Source organism: Panthera tigris, chromosome B2 (assembly GCF_018350195.1).
Source record: "Panthera tigris isolate Pti1 chromosome B2, P.tigris_Pti1_mat1.1, whole genome shotgun sequence".
Taxonomy (NCBI): Eukaryota; Metazoa; Chordata; class Mammalia; order Carnivora; family Felidae; genus Panthera; species Panthera tigris.
In genome coordinates this window covers 71,536,233-71,556,599 of record NC_056664.1, presented here as the reverse complement: position 1 = coordinate 71,556,599, position 20,367 = coordinate 71,536,233, and the positions used below count along the sequence as shown (strand labels likewise).

At 36.7% G+C, this 20,367-nt stretch overlaps 1 protein-coding gene across 8 annotated transcripts in view; it reads right to left on the bottom strand.

The window, feature by feature from the left end:
• The window catches only part of TTK (TTK protein kinase), a 51,516-nt gene that overhangs the window by 21,416 nt on the left and 9,733 nt on the right, over positions 1 to 20,367 (bottom strand). Inside the window, exons 1-12 of one of the 8 annotated variants that reach the window (XM_042986708.1) lie at positions 17,723 to 17,740; positions 16,737 to 16,871; positions 16,374 to 16,514; positions 12,758 to 12,980; positions 12,075 to 12,181; positions 9,277 to 9,420; positions 8,448 to 8,562; positions 8,216 to 8,288; positions 8,030 to 8,121; positions 5,993 to 6,083; positions 4,893 to 5,013; positions 1,103 to 1,251 (exon numbers count right to left, since the gene is read on the bottom strand). In XM_042986708.1, coding sequence (XP_042842642.1) covers positions 1,103 to 1,251; positions 4,893 to 5,013; positions 5,993 to 6,083; positions 8,030 to 8,121; positions 8,216 to 8,288; positions 8,448 to 8,562; positions 9,277 to 9,420; positions 12,075 to 12,181; positions 12,758 to 12,980; positions 16,374 to 16,512 — 1,254 coding nt within the window. In that variant the 5' untranslated portion in view covers positions 16,513 to 16,514; positions 16,737 to 16,871; positions 17,723 to 17,740. Of the gene's footprint in view, positions 1 to 1,102; positions 1,252 to 4,892; positions 5,014 to 5,992; positions 6,084 to 8,029; positions 8,122 to 8,215; positions 8,289 to 8,447; positions 8,563 to 9,276; positions 9,421 to 12,074; positions 12,182 to 12,757; positions 12,981 to 16,373; positions 16,515 to 16,736; positions 16,872 to 17,502; positions 17,568 to 17,651; positions 17,826 to 20,367 lie in introns of those variants that run through there. The other 7 variants (XM_042986712.1, XM_042986713.1, XM_042986707.1 and 4 more) reach the window with 7 other exon arrangements.

The following is a 20,367-nucleotide window of genomic DNA, read 5'->3' as shown; positions in this document are numbered from 1 at the left end:
ATATTTATTAATACTATATGCATATTTGAAAATTGCTAAGAGAGTAAATCTTGTAAGTTTCACCATAAGAAAAAAAATTGTGTAGCTGTATGGGTACAGATGTTAATTGAACTTATTATGGTGATCACTTCATAATTCAAATATTGAGTTAGATTGTACACCTGAAACTGATGTTATATGTCAATTACACCTCAATAAAAGAAAACACAAAAATACTTATTTTTCATAAAATATCCATATTCACATGTGATTCATTATTGTTATTTTTAGTAAGTTAATAAATATTTTTAAAATGTCTGTTTTACTTTCTAATACAGTAAATACAGATAAATATAACTTACATAAACAAAGCTCTTTAGTGGTCTTGATAATGAAGAGTGTAAAGACGATCCCAACACAAAAACATGTGAGAACCCACTGAGTTAGAATATAACTGAAAGTAGTGAGGACAGTATAGCCATGGACTATATATAGTATGACTCTCTAGTAACCTACCAGATCATTCCTTCTGAAATGACCTTTGACCATTGGGAATGATCATTCAACCTGTTATAAATTCACATACAGTGTCTAGTCTATATTTTTCTATTTTATCCATGGGATAATAGGAAATTATCAAATCTTTTGGTACAGCATTGCACTGGTTCAGGGGTCAGCATATCGTATTCTGTAAAGGGCAAGGTAGTAAACATATGGGGCTTTTTAAGGCAGAGTCTCTGTTGCAACTACTCAATTCTGCTGTTACAGTTCAAAAGCAGCCCTAGACAGTAATAAATGGGGATGGTTGTCTTCCAGTAAAACATACTTTACAGACAGGCTGAGAACTAGATTTGACTGATATAGGCTGTAGTTTGCTGACCCCTGCACAGTCTACCAGAAATCCAAAAGCACCACTGAAAATAAAAAAAGACTTCAGCTTGACATACTTTTACTGAATCTGTCACTAGTAGTGATCATTGTTTTGTGAATAATAAGAAACATCCTTTAAGTAAACTATTCCACTAAAAATGGTACATAAGGATTTAATAAAAGAAAAAAATTTAACATGACGATCACATTACAAATAATGGCAATGTTACACTTTAGAGGAAAAGAAAGTTACCTCTGTATCAACTTTTTGGGCTGTGTCTGGAATCTGCCACTGATTTGAAGATACAGCAGGATTCTGGTTTATACATTCTGACTTTCTCTTAGACTGCCATTGTTTCTGGTTACTCTCTGGAACCTTTGGTTCTTGATGTTCCTTAATTTCTGAAATTGCATTTGTTGTTATCAATAAAAGGAAAGAATATTTGATAATAAAATTAAATCTGAAATACGAAACATGTTACAAACTATATTAGTACAAAGAGAGAAGGGGTGCTTTGGTTGCTCAGTTGGTTAGGTGACCGACTTAGGCTCAGGTCACGATCTAGCAGTTTGTGAGTTCGAGCCCCACATCAGGCTCTGTGCTGACAGCTCAGAGCCTGGAGCCTACTTTTACTTGAATTATGACTAAGTTATGTTTATTCTTAAATGTGACGTTTGCTTAACATGTGAAAATCAATTTGATTTGCCATAATAACAGGACTAAGAAGAAAAATACATGATCAACTCAATAAATGCAGAAAAAGCATTTGACAAGATTCAACAGTCACAAAAAATATCTAATGATAATCTAGGTATAAAGCAAAATTCACTGTTTTGGTATTTGATTAAGAGTAGATAAAAAATCTACAGCAATTATTTCATATAAAGGTAAAATATGGAAAGCTTCCCTCTAAAATAAGTAATAAGATTGCCCACCTATCATCTCTTCTATTCATTATGATGTTACATGCAATACAAAGAAAAAAATGAAGGTTAAAAGGATAAGGAAAAAATGTTATATTATTTTCTCTCTATGAAAGAATTCATAGAAAAATGTTAGAATTATTCCGTGAATTTAGTAACTCACTGACTATATCTAAGATCAATAGCTAAAACCAGCTGTATTTTTATATACCAGCAATGAGGTAGAAGATGAAAAAATAGTTTAAAAATATTCCATTCACCATCACAGCATTGAAAATGCCAGGTATCTAGCAAGAACTCTAGCAAAAGAGAAGAAAAACCTCTAACAGAAAATAGTTCTCAATAACATCTTAAATACTACTTAAATGAATGAAGGGATATATGCCAGATTAGTGGATTAGAAAACCTATCTGATAAATGCCAACCTGCCCCATTAGGATCTCAATAAAAAAAATCCCATTTTAAAAAAAGAATCTGGTAGATTCTAATATTTATATGGAAACCCAAAAGGCCCAATAGCTGATACAGCCTTGAAGATGAATGAAGTTGGAAGATTTTCAATTGATTGCAGTAAATAAGATAGTATTGGCACAAAGATCTATGGAACAGAGAAGAATCCAAAACCAGATATCACAGGATATCTAATTTATAATTCACTAAGGGAGGGGCGCCTGGGTGGCTCAGTCAGTTAAGCATCAGACTCTTTTGGATCAGGTTATGATCTCATGGTTCATGAGTTTTGAGTCCTACATCAGGCTCTGTGCTGACAACATGGAGCCTGCTCAGGATTCTGTCTCCATCTCTCTCTGCCCCTCCCCTGCTCACTCTCTGTCTCTCTCTCAAAAATAAATAAATAAACATTATAATTCACTGACGGGAAAAGAGGGTCTTTTCAATAAATGATGCTGGACCGACTGGATATCCACATGAGGGAAAAAAACAACAGAATCTTGATACGTCATCTTACTTATACACAAATATTAAATTCAGTTAGAATGTAAGTCCATATGTGAAAGGCAAAATGATAAATCATCTAAAATATGCAGAAATATCATTACAATCTTGGAGCAGGCATAGATTTGTTAAAAGACATAGGAAATACCACAAAGGAAAAGACTGATAAATTAAAATGCATAATAATTAAGAATTTCTTTTCCGGGGCGCCTGGGTGGCTCAGTCGGTTAAGCGGCCGACTTCAGCTCAGGTCACGATCTCGCGGTCCGTGAGTTCGAGCCCCGCGTCAGGCTCTGGGCTGATGGCTCAGAGCCTGGAGCCTGCTTCAGATTCTGTGTCTCCCTCTCTCTCTGCCCCTCCCCCGTTCATGCTCTGTCTCTCTCTGTCTCAAAAATAAATAAAACGTTAAAAAAAAAAAAATTAAAAAAAAAAAAAAGAATTTCTTTTCCTAAAAAGTCTTCACTACATAATGGGAGAAATTACTTGCAACACACATATGCAACAAAGGATATGTATCTAGATGATATAAATATCTCCTAAAAATCAATGAGAAAAAGAAAGAAAACCCAATAGAAAAACTGGCAAGAGTTTCAAACAAGTACTTCACAAGAGAATATCCAAATGGCCAATAAACATAAAAAAAGATGTTCAACATCATAAACCATCAGAGAAGCGCAAATTAAAACCACAGTAAGATATCACTTAGCAGCAACCAAATGTCTAAAATTAAAAACCAACAATAAAACAATTGGGACTAATATGGAGCAAGAGCAACATCCCTGCTAGTCAAAGGGACCACCATTCTAGAAAACTAGCACTATTTGCCAAAGTTGAACATACACACATTCTGTGACCCTACAACCCCACTCTTTGGATACACTCAAAAGAAACGTGTATGAATGGAATGATATTTCAACAGACCGTACTCTCATGATTTGGGTGATTTGTAATTGGCAGTTTTACTATATAATAAAGTATTACTGGCACTGTATAGGTACTCAACAAGTATTTACTGAAAAACATTAAATTAGGTATAAGATTAGTATTATTAACAAGCATATTTGGTAAAGATAATTTTTCAGTAATACCAGTTTATGATAGATGCCATGAAAATATCCTTCAAATACTAGGAAAAGGAATCTATTCCAAATCAAAATAATGGCAAATAGACCATTCTAGGGTGAATAACAGTCTCAGTTTGCTGGGAACTGATGGTCATTCTGCTATATATAGAACTTTTCAGGGCTAACACCAGGGAAGTTCCAGTCTGGAAACCAAAGAGTCTCAACAAGCCTAGTATGTCCGTTTTCCTCTTCAGTCCAATTAAAGAAAACCATTAGTAAATCTGGTAAACTTTGTTTGGACAAGGATCATCCAATTCATGATCTTGTTCAAAAATCTCTAATGGTACTCTGATATCTACAAAAAAAAAAATGTAAGCGTGGAATTCAGTTTACCTAGTTTTACCTTCTACTTCTATATGACCTGTTATAGTTTTCTGCATAGACTATCTTTTGTTCCTAAAATATTTTATTCTTTTGTTTTCATTATTTCCTCCATCTGAAATACTCTATCATTGCCATTTCTTCCTATTTAAACCTAAATAGTTCTTCACCTTTCTTCTCCATAAAACATGTTCTTACCCTAAACCAAATAGTTCCTCACATTTCTCCTTCTTCTGAATTCTCACAGCATTTTATTTATGTGCTTCTCAATATGCCCTCTAAAATTCTACACAGCATTATATTTATCAGTCTGTCTCCCACACTGGATGGCAATCTCCTTGGGACTGTTTCATTCATTTATATCCCCTTAGAACATATCATACTACTCATATAGTAGAAAATCAAATGTCTGATAAAAAAGAGAATTATCATAAAGATACAGCTTGTGTTTTTTTCCAGAAAAGTATTTGTCAAGCCAACTGAAAAACCTAACTCAGCCCCAATGTACTTTCCCTCCACTCTTGCTTTTACACAGCTTTTAGCCAAATAAACTTCCACTGCTACAGAATTCAACACTTTTCATAGACTCTATATAATTCAATTGACATACAAGATAAAGGGACATATAGTCTTACATTGTAATTTGTAGATGGCTGGTCAACTTTCACAAGCACCAGAGTGCTATTCTTAATTAACAAAAGCCTATTTTGTCTCTCTTACCTTCTAATTTTGATAGAAGACTTGATTCAGTTTTATTCTTCAAGGTTACTGAATCTGTAATAAGTTCAGAACTCTTCTCATCCGACATCAGAGGTTCCTTGGAATGGATATTTTGAATAGACTACATGAAAAGAATAAGACATAAAAATAATAAAGTCTCATAAACAGTAATAGTACAAATTTGTCTTAGTGTTCAATAGACTAAAGTCTCATCTATGTGAAAAGATTGCTAAGAAAATTATCTACTATAATCAGATATAGACTCACAAACTGAGAAAAGATTAACTTCTTGAATTATTGACTAGAACAGTGGAACTGGCCATAACCATAAATTTGGCCAATGTGCTTTCAATGGACGTAATCAACTCATAAAATATAATCACTTAAAAAGAGAGGTTGAAAATTTGAATATAACATAAGACATACCTCATTATTTTGTGACTATGATGGCATTTTATCCCCAAAATAACATTAGTGAAAATTAAGATTTGCATAAGTCTAAAACAGTAGTTATTCTAAAATCCAAAAAGTAAACTTTTTAAACAACTATGCACTATTCTCTAAGGTAGCTATGATCAGTTAAAATAATAAGCATAGACCATGAAAAAGATGAATTACAAAAAATATAAACTTGAAAAGACCCACATTGTGAGGCCAGGGGTTGAACTCAAGTACAATAAGAACAGTAGGAGACTAAAACTGTTTCCAGTCTTTGCATTTACAAAGACACATCACAATTTACTCTCATTGCTATATAAGATGTCCTGTCAGAACATATGATTAAACACACCAGCCAAGAAACAGAATTTGGGGGGAATGACTCCCCTAGCTATTCCCAAACCCAACTAGTCTGTTTAAATATAAGCATGATAAGTATTATGTCAAAGTTATCCCAGGAGATCATTGATCATTTCTCTACATGAAATGTACATGTTCCTCAACTTTGGAGGAACAGTTTAGGACTTCTGTACCACTTCCCACTAGTGGTCCTGTATCTCTTGGGGCTTCAGGAACACTGTTGGACCCCTTCCCCGGGAAAAACTCCATGGATCCTAGATCAGGAAACCTTGCTCCATATAAAGATTTAAAAATTAAGATACCTTTAAATTTCTCAATTCACTGGAATCATTTCCACTTGATTTAGATCCAGGTACAATCATATCTTGGCGTTCTGATCCAGAGGTCTGTCTGCTACCCACAAACCAAAATAGTTTTAATGCTTAATTTGAAATTAATCTTTTTAATGTGCTATTTTTTCCATTTTAAAATTGACTTCTTAACAATATATACACTTTTTAATTGGAAAGATCTCTTGAAAAATTATTTTTAAAAATAACATGATTGTAGTACAAATGTAATGAAGTTAGGTGCTGGGCAATGATGAAAAGGACAGATAAGTGGTAGGTGATTTTGTACTTCATAACGTAATAAGTAACAATTGGGGCTAAGTAGGAATGTGGTAAAGAAGGGGACAGCAGTGTTAAGCGTCCGACTTCAGCCAGGTCACGATCTCGCGGTCCGTGAGTTCGAGCCCTGCGTCAGGCTCTGGGCTGATGGCTCGGAGCCTGGAGCCTGTTTCCGATTCTGTGTCTCCCTCTCTCTCTCTGCCCCTCCCCCATTCATGTTCTGTCTCTCTCTCTGTCCCAAAAATAAATAAAAAACGTTGAAAAAAAAAATTAAAAAAAAAAAAAAAAAAAAAAAGAAGGGGACAGCAGTATGTAGGTGAAACCACACTTAGAAATGCAAGCAGCTTAAGGAAAAGGACTAGAGTATAAACCTTTCCATAGGCCTCCACAGTGCCAACCATACAGTGTATCATGGCAAGCACCAAGAAAATGGCTGGTTTTGTTTTATTTTTATTTTTTTACAATGGGAGAAAGTCTCCTTTTATTATTCGGAGAGGTATTTAAAATGGAGACAAGAAAAAAGTCATCTCATAAGATTCTGGACAACCAAAATATGCTTAGTATCTATCTTTAGTCAAGTGCTAAGTATAACCGAATTTTAATTAAAGATGCCAACTAAAAACAATCAGGGGCGCCTGGGTGGCTTAGTCAGTTAAGCATCCAATGACTCTTGATTTCAGCTCAGGTCATGATCTCACAGTTCGTGGGTTTGAGCCCTGCATTGAGCTCTGCGCTGACAGCATGAGCCAGCTTGGGATTTTCTGTCTCCCTCTCTCTCTGCCCCTCACCCTCTCCTGCTTGTGCACACACGTGTGCTCACTCTCTTTCTCAAAAATGAATAAATAAACATTTTATAAATAAATAAATGATAAAAACAACCTGTTGTATTTCTGAAGTTTATTTGCAAAATGATTCTCTGGAATCCAAGGGGCTTTTTCTAATAGAAATAAGGTTACCAAGAATGGTTAGAGTTAAGAACAGACCAGAATAATTCCCTTAGCTAAGATGGAAAACTAGATTCCCGCTTCTTTTAAGGGGATAAATATCCAGGTTGAAGAAAGGAGAACACATTGGACGTGATGAACAATATTTCATCTCTACCTGCTCTGCCCCACCTCTTGATGCCCTGGGCTCTGTAGCAAATGAGTGAATTAATCATCTTTCCCACTGATAGTTATTCTTCTCCTTGAACTTGCTAGCAAAGAAATTGTTCCTAGACCTCCTTCCTCCCCTGCTATGAAGACTTTCACAAACATAAGAAACGGATTCTTACCAGAGAAACTACCCATAAGCGAGAAATGCCCAGATACTAGGAGTTTTTACCCCAAAGATGTCTGCATATATCTTTTAAGCTTAATATTGATTTAATATTTTTTCCTCCATGTTCCATAATTTGTTAATCATTCCTTTTTTTTTTTTTTTTTTTTTTAAGATTTTTACCTTTAAGTAATCTCTACACCTCACATGGGGCTCAAACTCACAACTCTTACCTAGATCAAGAGTCACATGTTCCACCAACAGAGCTAGCCAGGTGCCCCCATTTCTTTAATTTTTAATGAGTGAAAAGCAAAATAAAGTCACATTCCCCACTCATTCCTTTGTCCCTAACCTTTAATACTAAGTAAAAATACTTAATCATAATTACTATTATGCAATAAAAAACTGTGTGACCATCCTGTCATCAATCTTTAAGTATTGAAAACAAATTAAAAAATTAAAATTCAAACATACCTTTTTGTAAAACTTGGTACAACTGAATCATCTGTCTTCCCATAATCCGGGCTACTTAGAAGGTTAACTGGGACTCTTCCAAAAGGGCATGACTAGAAATGTTTTGAAAGATTAAGGAACCAACTAGGAAATAAGTATAGACCTCACCACTATCACTTTAATCAAGGTACATTAAAAATAACTTACCCGTTTAGCTTTCTTTGTTTGTTTCAAGGGATTTCGATGACCTATTTCTGCATCTTGAGGGGGCAAGTTTTCTCTATACAGGAAGAAAATACCCCAATTTTTAAAAGAATAATATTAATAGGAATTGCCATTAACTGCTAATGTTATTACTCTAACACTAAAGTACAGATGTAGATGTATAAATAACATAAATGTATGATGAACATTTAAAAAACAGATTCAGTTTCATTACCCATACAAAAACTTGGCTTTAGTAGTCTGTCCTCTGGAATCACAACTGATGTTCCTATTCTGTAAATGTCCAAGTGAATTGGGGAACGATTCTTGAGCAGTTAATATTGTAGATGCTATAAAAAAATTTAAATTGTAATTAAATTTATAAAGACATAAGAAATACACAAAAAGTAACCTCACAAATATGAATACTTAAAAAGATAATTCAGGGGCACCTCAGTGGCTCAGTCAGTTAAGAGTCTGACTTCAGCTCAGGTCACAATCTCGTGGTTCATGATTTCGAGCCCCACATCAAGCTCTATGCTTGATAGCTCAGAGCCTAGAGCCTGGAGACTGCTTTGGATTCTGGGATTCTGTGTCCCCCTCTCTCCCTGCCCCTCCCCCATTGTACTTTCTCTCTCTCTCAAAAAAAAAGAAAAAAAAAAAAAGATAATTCATAGTAAACATTTGTCCCCAAATAAGATATGCAGACATGAAGATGTTGTGAAGGTAATTCTCTAAGTATACATGTAATGGTTTCAAAATTACATAATTGTTTCCCCAGAATAAAGGTATATTCCTTATTTCTAAAAAGTCATTCTCTTGCTTAGACTGAATTTTTTAATTTACTAATGAGTTTGATTAGCAAAAAAAAAAAAAAAAATTCCAACATGGTTAATAAAGATTTTGGTACTTCTAAAAGCCCTACACCTCCTTTACATCTGAAATTTAATCTGAGATTTTGATCATTCTACACAGATGGTATTTTTCTTTAAAATGTTATCCTGAACTCTTTCTTGCCGGACAATCTACCACAGAAAAGTAGTAGCACACAGTAATACCCTTACCTGATAAACTCTTCTTTTCCTCCTCTGAAAGCAGCTGCTTTTTTTGAAGGTTTAAATTCCGAATGGCAATTTCTAGCATTTCCAGTGGTACTGCTCCACATTCTACAGCTTTATGAAGAAGTTGTTTACTTTTTTTGAAATTACCTAACAAAGTAAAAAAAATTTGTCATTTAAATGCAGCAATCTTCATTCCCCAGATACTTATTCCTCAGGACCTAGGGAAAAAATTTAAAAGGCTTAGGTAAAAATATTTATTCCAAGATTCACATACCTTATCTCATAAACAAATAAAAGCAATTTCTCTCTTTTGGTAAGAATTCTTGTCAAATAGCTTACTTATATAATAAGTAGTTAACATAATTATGCATTCGTTTTAGCAACACTGCCCATTTTCAGAAGTAAAAGGAATATACCAAAGCAGTATAAAGCGGGGGCAGCAAAAACTAAATAAAACAGAAACTTAGGGGATGTAGTAAAAGGAAAAACTAAGCTCTAGATGTTACTACAGTCCCAAGAGCATCAATCTGTTACAATGTAGTATAATAATCATTCATAACAACATTTAGTTATTAAGGACGACATATTTTGCTAAAGGGAATCCTCCATCAAAAGATTCATATTTTAAAAAATAGTAATAGGGACGCCTGGGTGGCTCAGTCGGTTGAGCGTCCCGACTTCAGCTCAGGTCATAACCTCGCGGTTTGTGGGTTCCAGCCCCGTGAGGAGCTTTGTACTGACAGCTCAGAGGCTGGAGCCTGCTTCAGATTGTGTCTCCCTCTCTCTCTGTCCCCCCACCCCCCCCACTCACACTATCTCTCTCTCCTTCAAAAATAAACAAACATTAAATAAATAAATAAAGACTAGTCTTTAGCTATCAGACTTAGCTATGCCGCCCCCCAAATGTAAAATAACTGACACCACCATAATTATTTTTCTGACTACAGATAAACCACCAAATTTTCTTTCAATTGCCAACTTACTCAATATATTTTGTCTAGAATTTGATTTAAAATGTCAAATGTGTACATCATGTATCATATGGAATGTGTTATCAGCATTTCTGGGAGCAACTCAGCTATGCTACACACTTGGGCACTTAGGATTTATTTATTTTTTTTAATGTTTTTTTATTTATTTTTGAGACAGAGAGAGACAGAGCATGAACGGGGGAGGGTCAGAGAGAGAGGGAGACACAGAATCCGAAGCAGGCTCCAGGCTCTGAGCTGTCAGCACAGAGCCCAATGCGGGGCTCAAACTCACGGACCGTGAGATAATGACCTGAGCCGAAGTCGGACGCTCAGCCGACTGAGCCACCCAGGCGCCCCATTGGGCACTTAGGATTTAAAAATGATTAGGAAATCTCTATCTTCTGACAGTTTACAAATTTTAAGAATTTAAACATATCTGATAGTGGCTAAGTATATGTTTATTCAGAGTAGTGGTATTTCACAATTTAAGCATTTTAGGGCAGCACAAGAAGGTAGGCTTAGATAAAAACTAGTAATTAGGGAGCTTAATAAAGTAACAGACCCCTTTGAGAGTCTAATAAAAAAATACCAAATGTCCTCTAACCATACACACCAAACTGCACATAGAATTTCAGAGATGTGCATACTTCCTAAAAACCCATTCATAATCTTGTCCAAAATAACTGCAATTTTGACCTTGAGTGATAAGATTTTTTTACAGATAACAAAATTTGAGGTTTTCAATATTTGTGTGTTCTAAAGATACAAAACTTGTAGTTGCTATTGATAGGCTACAATACTTCAACAAATGCTTTAAGTAGAATGACAAAAAGAGAGAGAGGGTACTAAAGGCCTTGCCAAACTTCCTCGAACAAGCAAGGAGGAATCAATGTTCCTAGGCAGAAAAGGAATGGTTTTTTTAAAAGTCACCTGACAGTGCACAGGATAGATTAGAGGTGATTCAGATAACTAGGACTCAGAAATCATGTAAACACGTAAAAGTTAACGGTTCTCAAACCATTTCCTGAGCTATTACAGTGCTCTTCTCTAACCTCAATCCTGGGAAATACGTGCCAGTGACTGAGCCCTGCTTTGGGCACCGTGATGGAAACTCTGGCTGAACCAAAACACTAGCGATAATGTGTGCATCACAGGTAACAAATGGGATTAGGGTTGGAGCAGAAACAAGACAGAGGGAAACAGTAACATGTGGCCAGAGGGCAGACTGAAGCCCTCATGGATCCAAAAGCCCCAGAAAATTAGAAAAAGAAAAGACTAAGGAATGGGCAGGCTAAAAATGTGAGGAAGACATTGCCATAGTTCTATCCAAAAACTCAAGACTATGAAGAATCAAAAGAACAAGAAATAAAAGCTTCCACAGCAGTTTCCTTTTTTTTTTTTTTTTTAAATTAAAAAGAAGAACTACCAGTTAATGCTACAATTTTATTTTGGTGTATATATTTTAGTACTATGAAACCATAGTATAAGGAAAGCTTATCTAAGCACTAACTTAAGTATCTTATATGCTTCTCTCGCACAAATACTCAATGAAAAAGCCACTTTCCTTTAGACGCTTCCTGAATCTAATTAATGGCACAAACACGATGTTCACTTACATCTCTGGATTATCTGTTACAAGTAGAAAAGCTAGTATAACAAACATTCTCTACATTTACACTTTGGTGGCATTCTTCCCCCATACTCTCACCTGATCAATTTTCATGCCTTTAGCCTCAAATTTTTACTTCATATGTATGATTTAATATTAGAATGTGAGTTACAGCGCGAAGTTAACATTTTTCAAATTTGGACTTGACATTTTCAAATTACCTTGTGATAATTCAAATTGTGCAAAAGATATATGCACAAAAGCAAATTTCTTGCAGTTTGCTCTGGCCATCTGAAAGTAGTCCCGTGCATCATCTGGCTCTTGAATACTGTAAAAAAGATTTCAGAGTCAAATTTTAGAAAAAAGGGCACAGCTACCTAAGTTTGATAACTCCTTATTCAATTTTCTTTTTTTTTAACGTTTATTTATTTTTGAGCCAGAGAGAGACACAGCATGAACGGGGGAGGGGCAGAGAGAAAGGGAGACACAGAATCGGAAGCAGGCTCCAGGCTCTGAGCCATCAGCCCAGAGCCCGACGTGGGGCTCGAACTCGCCTACCACGAGATCGTGACCTGAGCTGAAGTCGGACGCTCAACCGACTGAGCCACCCAGGCGCCCCTCAATTTTCCAAAGGACATGGGATTCTGGTTTTTTTCTGTGTAAAATTAAATACTAATAAGTTAATTTTTAACATCTTTCTAGGCAGAGTCCAGAATACAAACTTTTGTGGAAATATATACATAGTAAACAGAGTTTACAATATTCATTTGCTCATTATAAACAGAAGGATTTGGTTAAAAAATACTAATTTTCTTACAATTAATACTAACAACATGTCTTTTATAATGTAGTTGTGTACTATGTAATGTAGTTAGTTAAACATAATTCAAAAGTGAATACTTACGCTTTTAATTCAGCAAATCTCACTTGAATTTGAGCAAAACTCTCATTTTGGCCATATTTATCTGGAGGAAGTGCTTCAATTGCTTGACTGTAACGACCAATTAATTTATTTAAAAGAGCATCATTCAGAGGGACACTGTTTTTCTCTAGTTTGAGCAACAAATTTAACCAGTCCTCCGGGTTGTTTGCCATCATCATAATTTGGTTGACAGTTCCCGAGTTATCTGAATTAGAGGAAGAAAATATGCCACAAGAAATGCCAAATTGCACTTTTTCTTCAAATTAAAGTTAGTAATTTATATTCTTAATATAAATATACATAAACTCCTTAAATTATTTTAAAAACCTTAACAATTCATATAAATGTAAGCAACATATTTCCTGCATATATGTCTTCGTAAGAGTTTATTTTACTCCAAAAGTTACATATTCTGAAGGAAAGAAAAACTTTGGAAATAAGCTAGTTTTTTATAGCTTTTAAAAAACCATATGTAAGGGCACCTGGGTGGCTCAGTCAGTTAAGCGTCTGTTGATTTCAGCTCAGGTCATGATCTCACAGGTTTGTGAGACAGAGCCCTCATCATAGAGCAGGGCGTGCTTGGAATTCTCTCTCCCTCTCTCTCTACCCTTCCCCAACTTGCATGTGTTCTCTCTCTCTCAAAATAATAAACATTAAAAAAAGAAAACCCTATGTAGTCTAAAAAAATTTTATCTTGTAGCAGCATAATTCTATTTCATCCCCCTAACTACCCAAAGAAAACCTAAACCTCCCCGACTATCACCTATAACAACTTTGTCAGAAAATTCATCAATGACTTATTCGTTAAAAATTTTTAAACATATCACCTTATTCCTCCCAACATAATCTTTACAACTTCATCCATCCAACATTATCTCCATAGACTTCAAACTTACCTTTAATCCAATTAAATAAAATCAATTTATAAAAGATAAGTAACTGGTATGGTTATTTTCTTCTCCCTCCAAGTTACCCATATTTCTCCATAAAGATTGTAATTTATTTTCTTACTTTCTTTACTGTCAATTGTTTTAAAAAGACAAATTGAATTAATGTCAGTCTCCTGTTCAGGATATTTTAGTCATTACTAAATATTATTAAACACAGATTTCCCAGAGAAACTATCATTCTTTCTATAAGTTTTGGTTACCTTCAATAAGAGCTAAATCTATGCTTTTATAAACAAAATTACAGTTTCTGTTTTACTAAAACATAACTTTAACTCTGCTTTTTTATTTTAAATTTATTCTGGACTGGGGAACCTGGGTGGCTCAGTCAGTTAAGCGTCCAACTTCGGCTTAGGTCATGATCTCATACTTTCTGAGTTCGAGCCCTGCATCACACTCTGTGCTGACAGCTCAGAGCTTGGAGCCTGCTTCAGATTCTTTGTCTCCCTCTCTCTCTCCGCCCCTGCCATGCTCGCTCTCTCTCTCTCTCAAAAATAAACATTAAAAAAAAATTTTTTTTTTAATTTACTTTGGACTGATATTAATTTCACTTTCCATTTTTTACTTCCCTTCCATTGTTGTCCTAGCAAATTAGTTTACAAGATGTCTAAAAACCACTGTGTTTGTAAATGTATTCCCCATGCCTCTGAGTACCATTCTCCTTCTATTCAGAACTTAAATTGTATCTTTATATTGTTAGTGTTCACTTGATGACAAACATATTTTGCAATGCAGTGTAGTGGATGCATACTCTTCCCATCTATAAATCACGGTTTTAAGTATCTTTGATACTTATGATACTGTCTTATGTCCCAGTTACCCATATATGTTAAGTATTTACAAGTTTGGAGATCACCTGGGTGGCTCAGTCCGTTGCGCATCCAACTCTTGATCTCGGCTCAGGTCATAATCTGTTTGTGGGATCGAGCTCCGAGTTGGGCTCTGCACTGACAGCATGGAACCTGCCTGGGATTCTAATTCTCCCTCTCACCTTGCTCTTTCCCAGCTCACACGCACGCACACTCTTTCTCAAGATAAATGAACTTTAAAAAAAAAAAAAAAAAAAAAGTCTTGGAGCCCCTGACTATGTGGCTCAGTTAGTTAAGCCACCAACTGTTGATTTCAGCTCAGGTCATGATCTCACAGCTCATGAGATCAAGCCCCATGTTGGGTTCTGTGCTGACAGTGTTAAATAAACTTAAAAAAAAAAAAAAAAAAGTATTTACATGTTTGAGTGAGCTAAGGATATTTAAAAAAAAAATTTTTTTTTCATGTTTATTTATTTTTGAGAGAGAGACAGAGCACAAGCTGGGGAGAGGCAGACAGAGGAGGGAGACACAGAATCCAAAGCAGGCTCCAGGCTCTGAGCTGTCAGCACAGAGCCCAACATGGGGCTCAAAGTCACAATCCGCAAGATCATGACCTGAGCTGAAGTCTGATGCTTAACTGACTGAGGCACCCAGGCGCCCCATGACCGAAGGATTTTAAATAAAGACTCATCTTGGTGTTCAAGCTTTGTTAACATTATTTAAATACATTTAATAAAGTATGGTGATACTCTCCTAAGATTTTGTTTAACACCAAAACGATCAGTTTCTAGGTTGTTTCAAGTGAATATGATCTGCCATCTTGACTAGACTTCAGGTTCTTCCATTTATTTTCAATCCTTCACTCATTTAATGGTCAGTATACATATAACAAACTTATCCAAAGGTCACTTTTCAAACAACCTCAACAGTGTGAAATATAGAAAGAGTTAGGCTTATAAGCTAACTTTTCATAAAGCTAAGGTATTAAACTTTGGGCACATTCTACTCATTAATCATCCAATAAATATTTAAGTACATATTGCATGTCAGACAGCATTCCAAGCTCTATAGATATAACAAAACAGATAAAAATCATGCCCTCATGGAGCTCACATTCTAGTAGAAGAGACAGACAATAAACAAATTCATGAGTAAATTAGATACAAGATGATTAGTGCTATGGAGAAATATAATACAGAGAAGGAAGAGAGGTGTCACATGCCCACACCAGCAGGTTGCTATTTTAAATAGGTGGGTGAGGAAAGGCATCAATGAGAGGACCTTTGAACAGACCTGGAAAAGGAAAAGGTAGACAGTTATCTGGGGAGTGGCGTTTAAGGCAGAGAGCAAGAACAAAGGCATTGGGGTAGGATCTGGTCTAGTATATAGTAGAGACAGCAAGGAAGCCATTGTGGCTGGAACAGAGTGAACAAGGAAGAAAAGGAGAAAAGGGGTAGTAATAGGAAGATTCTCCCCTATCAAAAATTGAGTGTTTGACTTTAAGTTTATACATAATTTCATTGCAATTGGTGAGATCTTCTCAGTTTACAGAAAAAAAAGGAATGGAAAAAAATGGCATATCTACTGCTGGCATGTGTATCAGCAGAAATAACAGCTGACAATAATGGAAGAGTTAAGAGCACACTGTAATAAATTATATTAAGTTTCCATTTTTAAGAAAGCAGAAAATTGTGGGAACGTTTCCAAACAGCAGGGTTAAATTATAAAGTGTCTGTAGTCTAACTGGTAAAGAACAATTACTGAGGAAATTACAATTGTGAATACACAAGGTTAACACTTCATTCCTTTACATTAGAGGGCACTCAAAGAAAAGGAACTCACCTGTAGTATCGGCAGAGACTTTATTCAAGCTTAGCTCATCAGTAAGGTCTTCATTTTTAAATTTATTTTTAATATCCCTCACTTTGTTCATTATAGAATCAATTGTCAATTCTCTGCCACTTAAATCCTCGGCCTCCATTTCTAAGGCATAAAAAAAGTAAACGTCATATCATTCCTTTTTACTAGCATTAAAGAAAAAAAAGATGTCTCAACTAGCCTTTTTTTTTACCCAGAAGACTATAGCATTAGTTATACGAACACATCTAAACAGATTAATTAGAGTTATTTGTGAAGCTATGTGGATAAAAACAACAGCACATCCTTGTAATTTGTCCAGCAAGGTTTCCAATAGGCCACATATACCTTTTCTTCCCAAAAGAACTTCAACGAAGTCATTGCACAACACAGACGTTGCTACCCCTCCTTGCTTTCAAACTTTCCATTTTTCTTCCACAATTTCCTTTCACTCTTTTTCCAGAATTATTTTCTCTGGGCCATCTGCAAATTCACTTATTATTATTTTTTTAATGTGAGGGAATGCTTGCTTGGATTCTGGTAATGACATATAGACATAATATTTTTGGTAATGAAAATAACCATTCTTTTATTCACTCTCTGTATGCCAGTAAACCTGCACACTCAAAGTGCTTCCAAAGCAGAACATGTACAACATCATAACCCTTTACTGATAAATGGGATATCAGCAGGCTTGTTCTTATGCATGTCTGGCATAATTATGCTTTGCTATCTCAATCGTTCTAAAACCAAGAATCTACTGTATTCTTACACTACTGAGCACTTGCTCATCTGCATGGTGGTGATGGTGCAAAGTGTCTGCAGTCGTTCTTCCTATCAATCTCAGGTTTGTGATTCTCAAGGTTAATACCCAGTAACCCAGGGTAACTGATATCAATGCCGCTCCTGACCTCGAGTTTGACAATGAAAAGGGGTGATAAAGTAGGCAGCTAGATACCACTATTTGAAGTCAGGTTCGAAAGGTAACTGTCAGAAAGGGGCCACCATCTCCTCGCTCTCTTCTAAAAAACCAGACGAGAGGGCGTGCCTTTTGGGAGAGGATTTCCTGTCCCCCAAACTCTCCCCAGGTGCCACACCCGATGCACACACCCACCTCCGGCTTCCAGGGTCAACAAAACCTCTCTCACCACCCAGTGGATTGGCGGAAGCAGCGAGACTTCCCCTCCCCCTCCAGTTCGTTTAGCCGCGCCCCACGTCTCCTACCAGGCTCTGAGTCCTCCCTGCCTCGCCCTCACCACTCACCGACCCTCGCGCTAAACAGCCTACACACGGGCCGCTGCCGTTCCTCGGTGTGCCCCCAAGGAAGAACTCACCGCCAGAAAGCGGAGTTGGGAAGAAAAGATGGAACCCAAATCCCTCTCCGCAAACACGTTTGAATTTCCCCGCCGCTATCTTCGCGTCTGCTTATTGCTCAGTTCTCGTCACGTGAAAACGTCTTCTCTGATTGGCTTGCGTGCGTAGGCAATGCCCCGCCCCCAGTGATCTGCGGAGTGCGTCTTGGGAGTGTCTCACACTCTAACCCCGGGCGGGGCGCCTGCGGTAGCGAGGTGCTCGATTTCCATGCGCGTTCGGGAGGTGTTTTTGAGCTGGCTTTCTTGCACTTCCCTGTTTAACCAGGCCAAATTTTTGCCGGGGAGCGAACCACCTCTGGGCGGAGCTACTGATGAGAGGAAAATAGCGACGGGGACGTTGCTTGGGATCTAAAAGATGCCCTGTGAATCGGTCCATTCCGCCCCATTCCGCCCCTTTCCGCCGCACTGCCACGCGATTGTGTCCTTCACGCGCCTCACTGCCCGGCTTAGGGAGAAGGTGGCAAGAAAGGGTCGTTCGCAGGGCTACTTTCAGCCCTGCGGCCAGCTCGAGAATCTCAGTGCTTATTGTCCTTGAGCTTCAACTAAACGCTTTTCCACTATCCTAAAATAAGTAACTCCGCACTTCCTCTTTAAGCCAACGCCTTCCTCTTTGTCAGAATTCCGCACAGAATTCACCAGCTGTCGGGATTGCTGCGTCTGAATTTGCGCGATCAGACCCCTGCCTCCGAATTTGTCCCATTTAACAGTTCAGGTGCCTTCAGGGAAAGGGCACCTCCCTAGTAATCTACCCGTGCTAGGCCTCTGTGCTGAAGTGGGGTTGTGATCCAAGATAACACTTTTCTCTGCCAATGGGAGAGGTGTCTTTGTTGTACCAGCATTAGGACATACGCTGTATGGTCGAACAGGCTGGTTGATTTTGTGTGTGTGTAGAAACTAACTACAGCTGTCACGTAACGCCAAAGCTGTCCTTAGAATCCTCACATTCACGGGTCTGCTGGCCACTTAGCCAGCAAGAAAGCCTTTCCTTGTTTAATGAATCTTTCCATATCTACTGGCTATGTGATTTCACTTCAGCTGAGCAAAATCATCCGTTGTAGCATGGTTGGCTAATTGTTACCTTTGCATCATTGCAAGGAATTTTTTAATTGCAAGGAATTGATTATTCCACCAATTCTTGTTGATCTCTTGGGGCCTGATTTCAAAACTTGCATTTTCCTAAAAATACAGCTGCTGAATAACCTCACCCTAATACTTCTTTCTGTACACTTATTCCTTTCGTGATCTCTAGTCTTAATTTTTAAATATCAGCTATATGCTAAATGTATATGTCCAGCTGAACTCTGTTCCCTGAACTCCAGACTCCTGTATTCATTGCCTACTTAACATCTCCACTTAAATGTCTCACAGCCACCTAAGACTCAAAATTGCAAAACTGAGCCCCCGGTCTTCTCCTTTACCCCCCAAACCTGCTGCTTACAAAATCTCTGTAAAAGACAATCTCATTGTCCTAATTTTTAGGCCAAAATCATTGGCGTCATCCATGACCCCATATCCAATCTAAGAGCATATTGTGTTAGGTCCAACAAAGTACTCCTGGAATCCTACCACTTCTCCCCACCTTTACTGCTACCACCCTAGTCCATCACTCACCTGGATTTGTGCAATAGCTTCCTGGCTGATCTCCTTGCTTCTGCCTTTGCCACACTTCAATTTTTTTTCCAGCACAGCAAAATATTCTTAAATTACATCATATCACTCCTTTGTTCAAAACCCTTCAGAGCTCTCTGTCTCACTCAGAATAAAAGCCAAAGATCCTTACAGTGGTCTAGAGCTGCACTATTCAATATGGTAGCTGTTAGCTACATATATATGGCTACTGAACACTTGAAATGTGGCTAGTGCAGCTGAGGAACTGAATTTTTTAATTAATGAAACTAAGTTTAAAAACTGATATTCAGTGCAATTATTAGAAGACTTTTAAGCATGTTTAGAACCTGAGTATGTGAATCTACTTGTTCACCTGTAAATCTTGTGAGATCTAAATGCAGATTAAGTACTTTCAACGAAAGTGCTTATATGTCGTAAGTATAAATACACACTGGGTTCTGAAGACTTATTATGAAAAAATAATGTAAAACATATTGTGGATAATGTAAAAAATATTGATCACTGTCTGAAGTGATATTTTTATATATTGTATTAAAATATATTATGAAAATTAGTATCCCTTGTAACAGACTAGAGGAGATTGACATGACAACTAAATGCAATATGGTATCATGGATTGGATCCTGGAACAGAAAGTGGACATTAATGGACAAACTGATGAAATCCAAATAATAACTGTGATTTAGTTAATAGTAATGTATCTGTGTTGGTGTCTTAATTTCAAGAAATATACCACGGTAATATAAAATATTAACAATAGGGAAATTGAGTGAAACCTATACACCAACTTTCTGGATTACACGTGCAACCTTTGTAAACCAACATTTTTTCCAAAATAAAAAATTTATTGAAATTTAATTTCACCTGCTTCTTTTTAAATATGGCTAATGGAAAATTGACAATTACATATGTGGTTTACACTGTATTTCCATCAGTGGTCTAAAAAAAATCCTATAGTTTTACTTATCTGACCCACT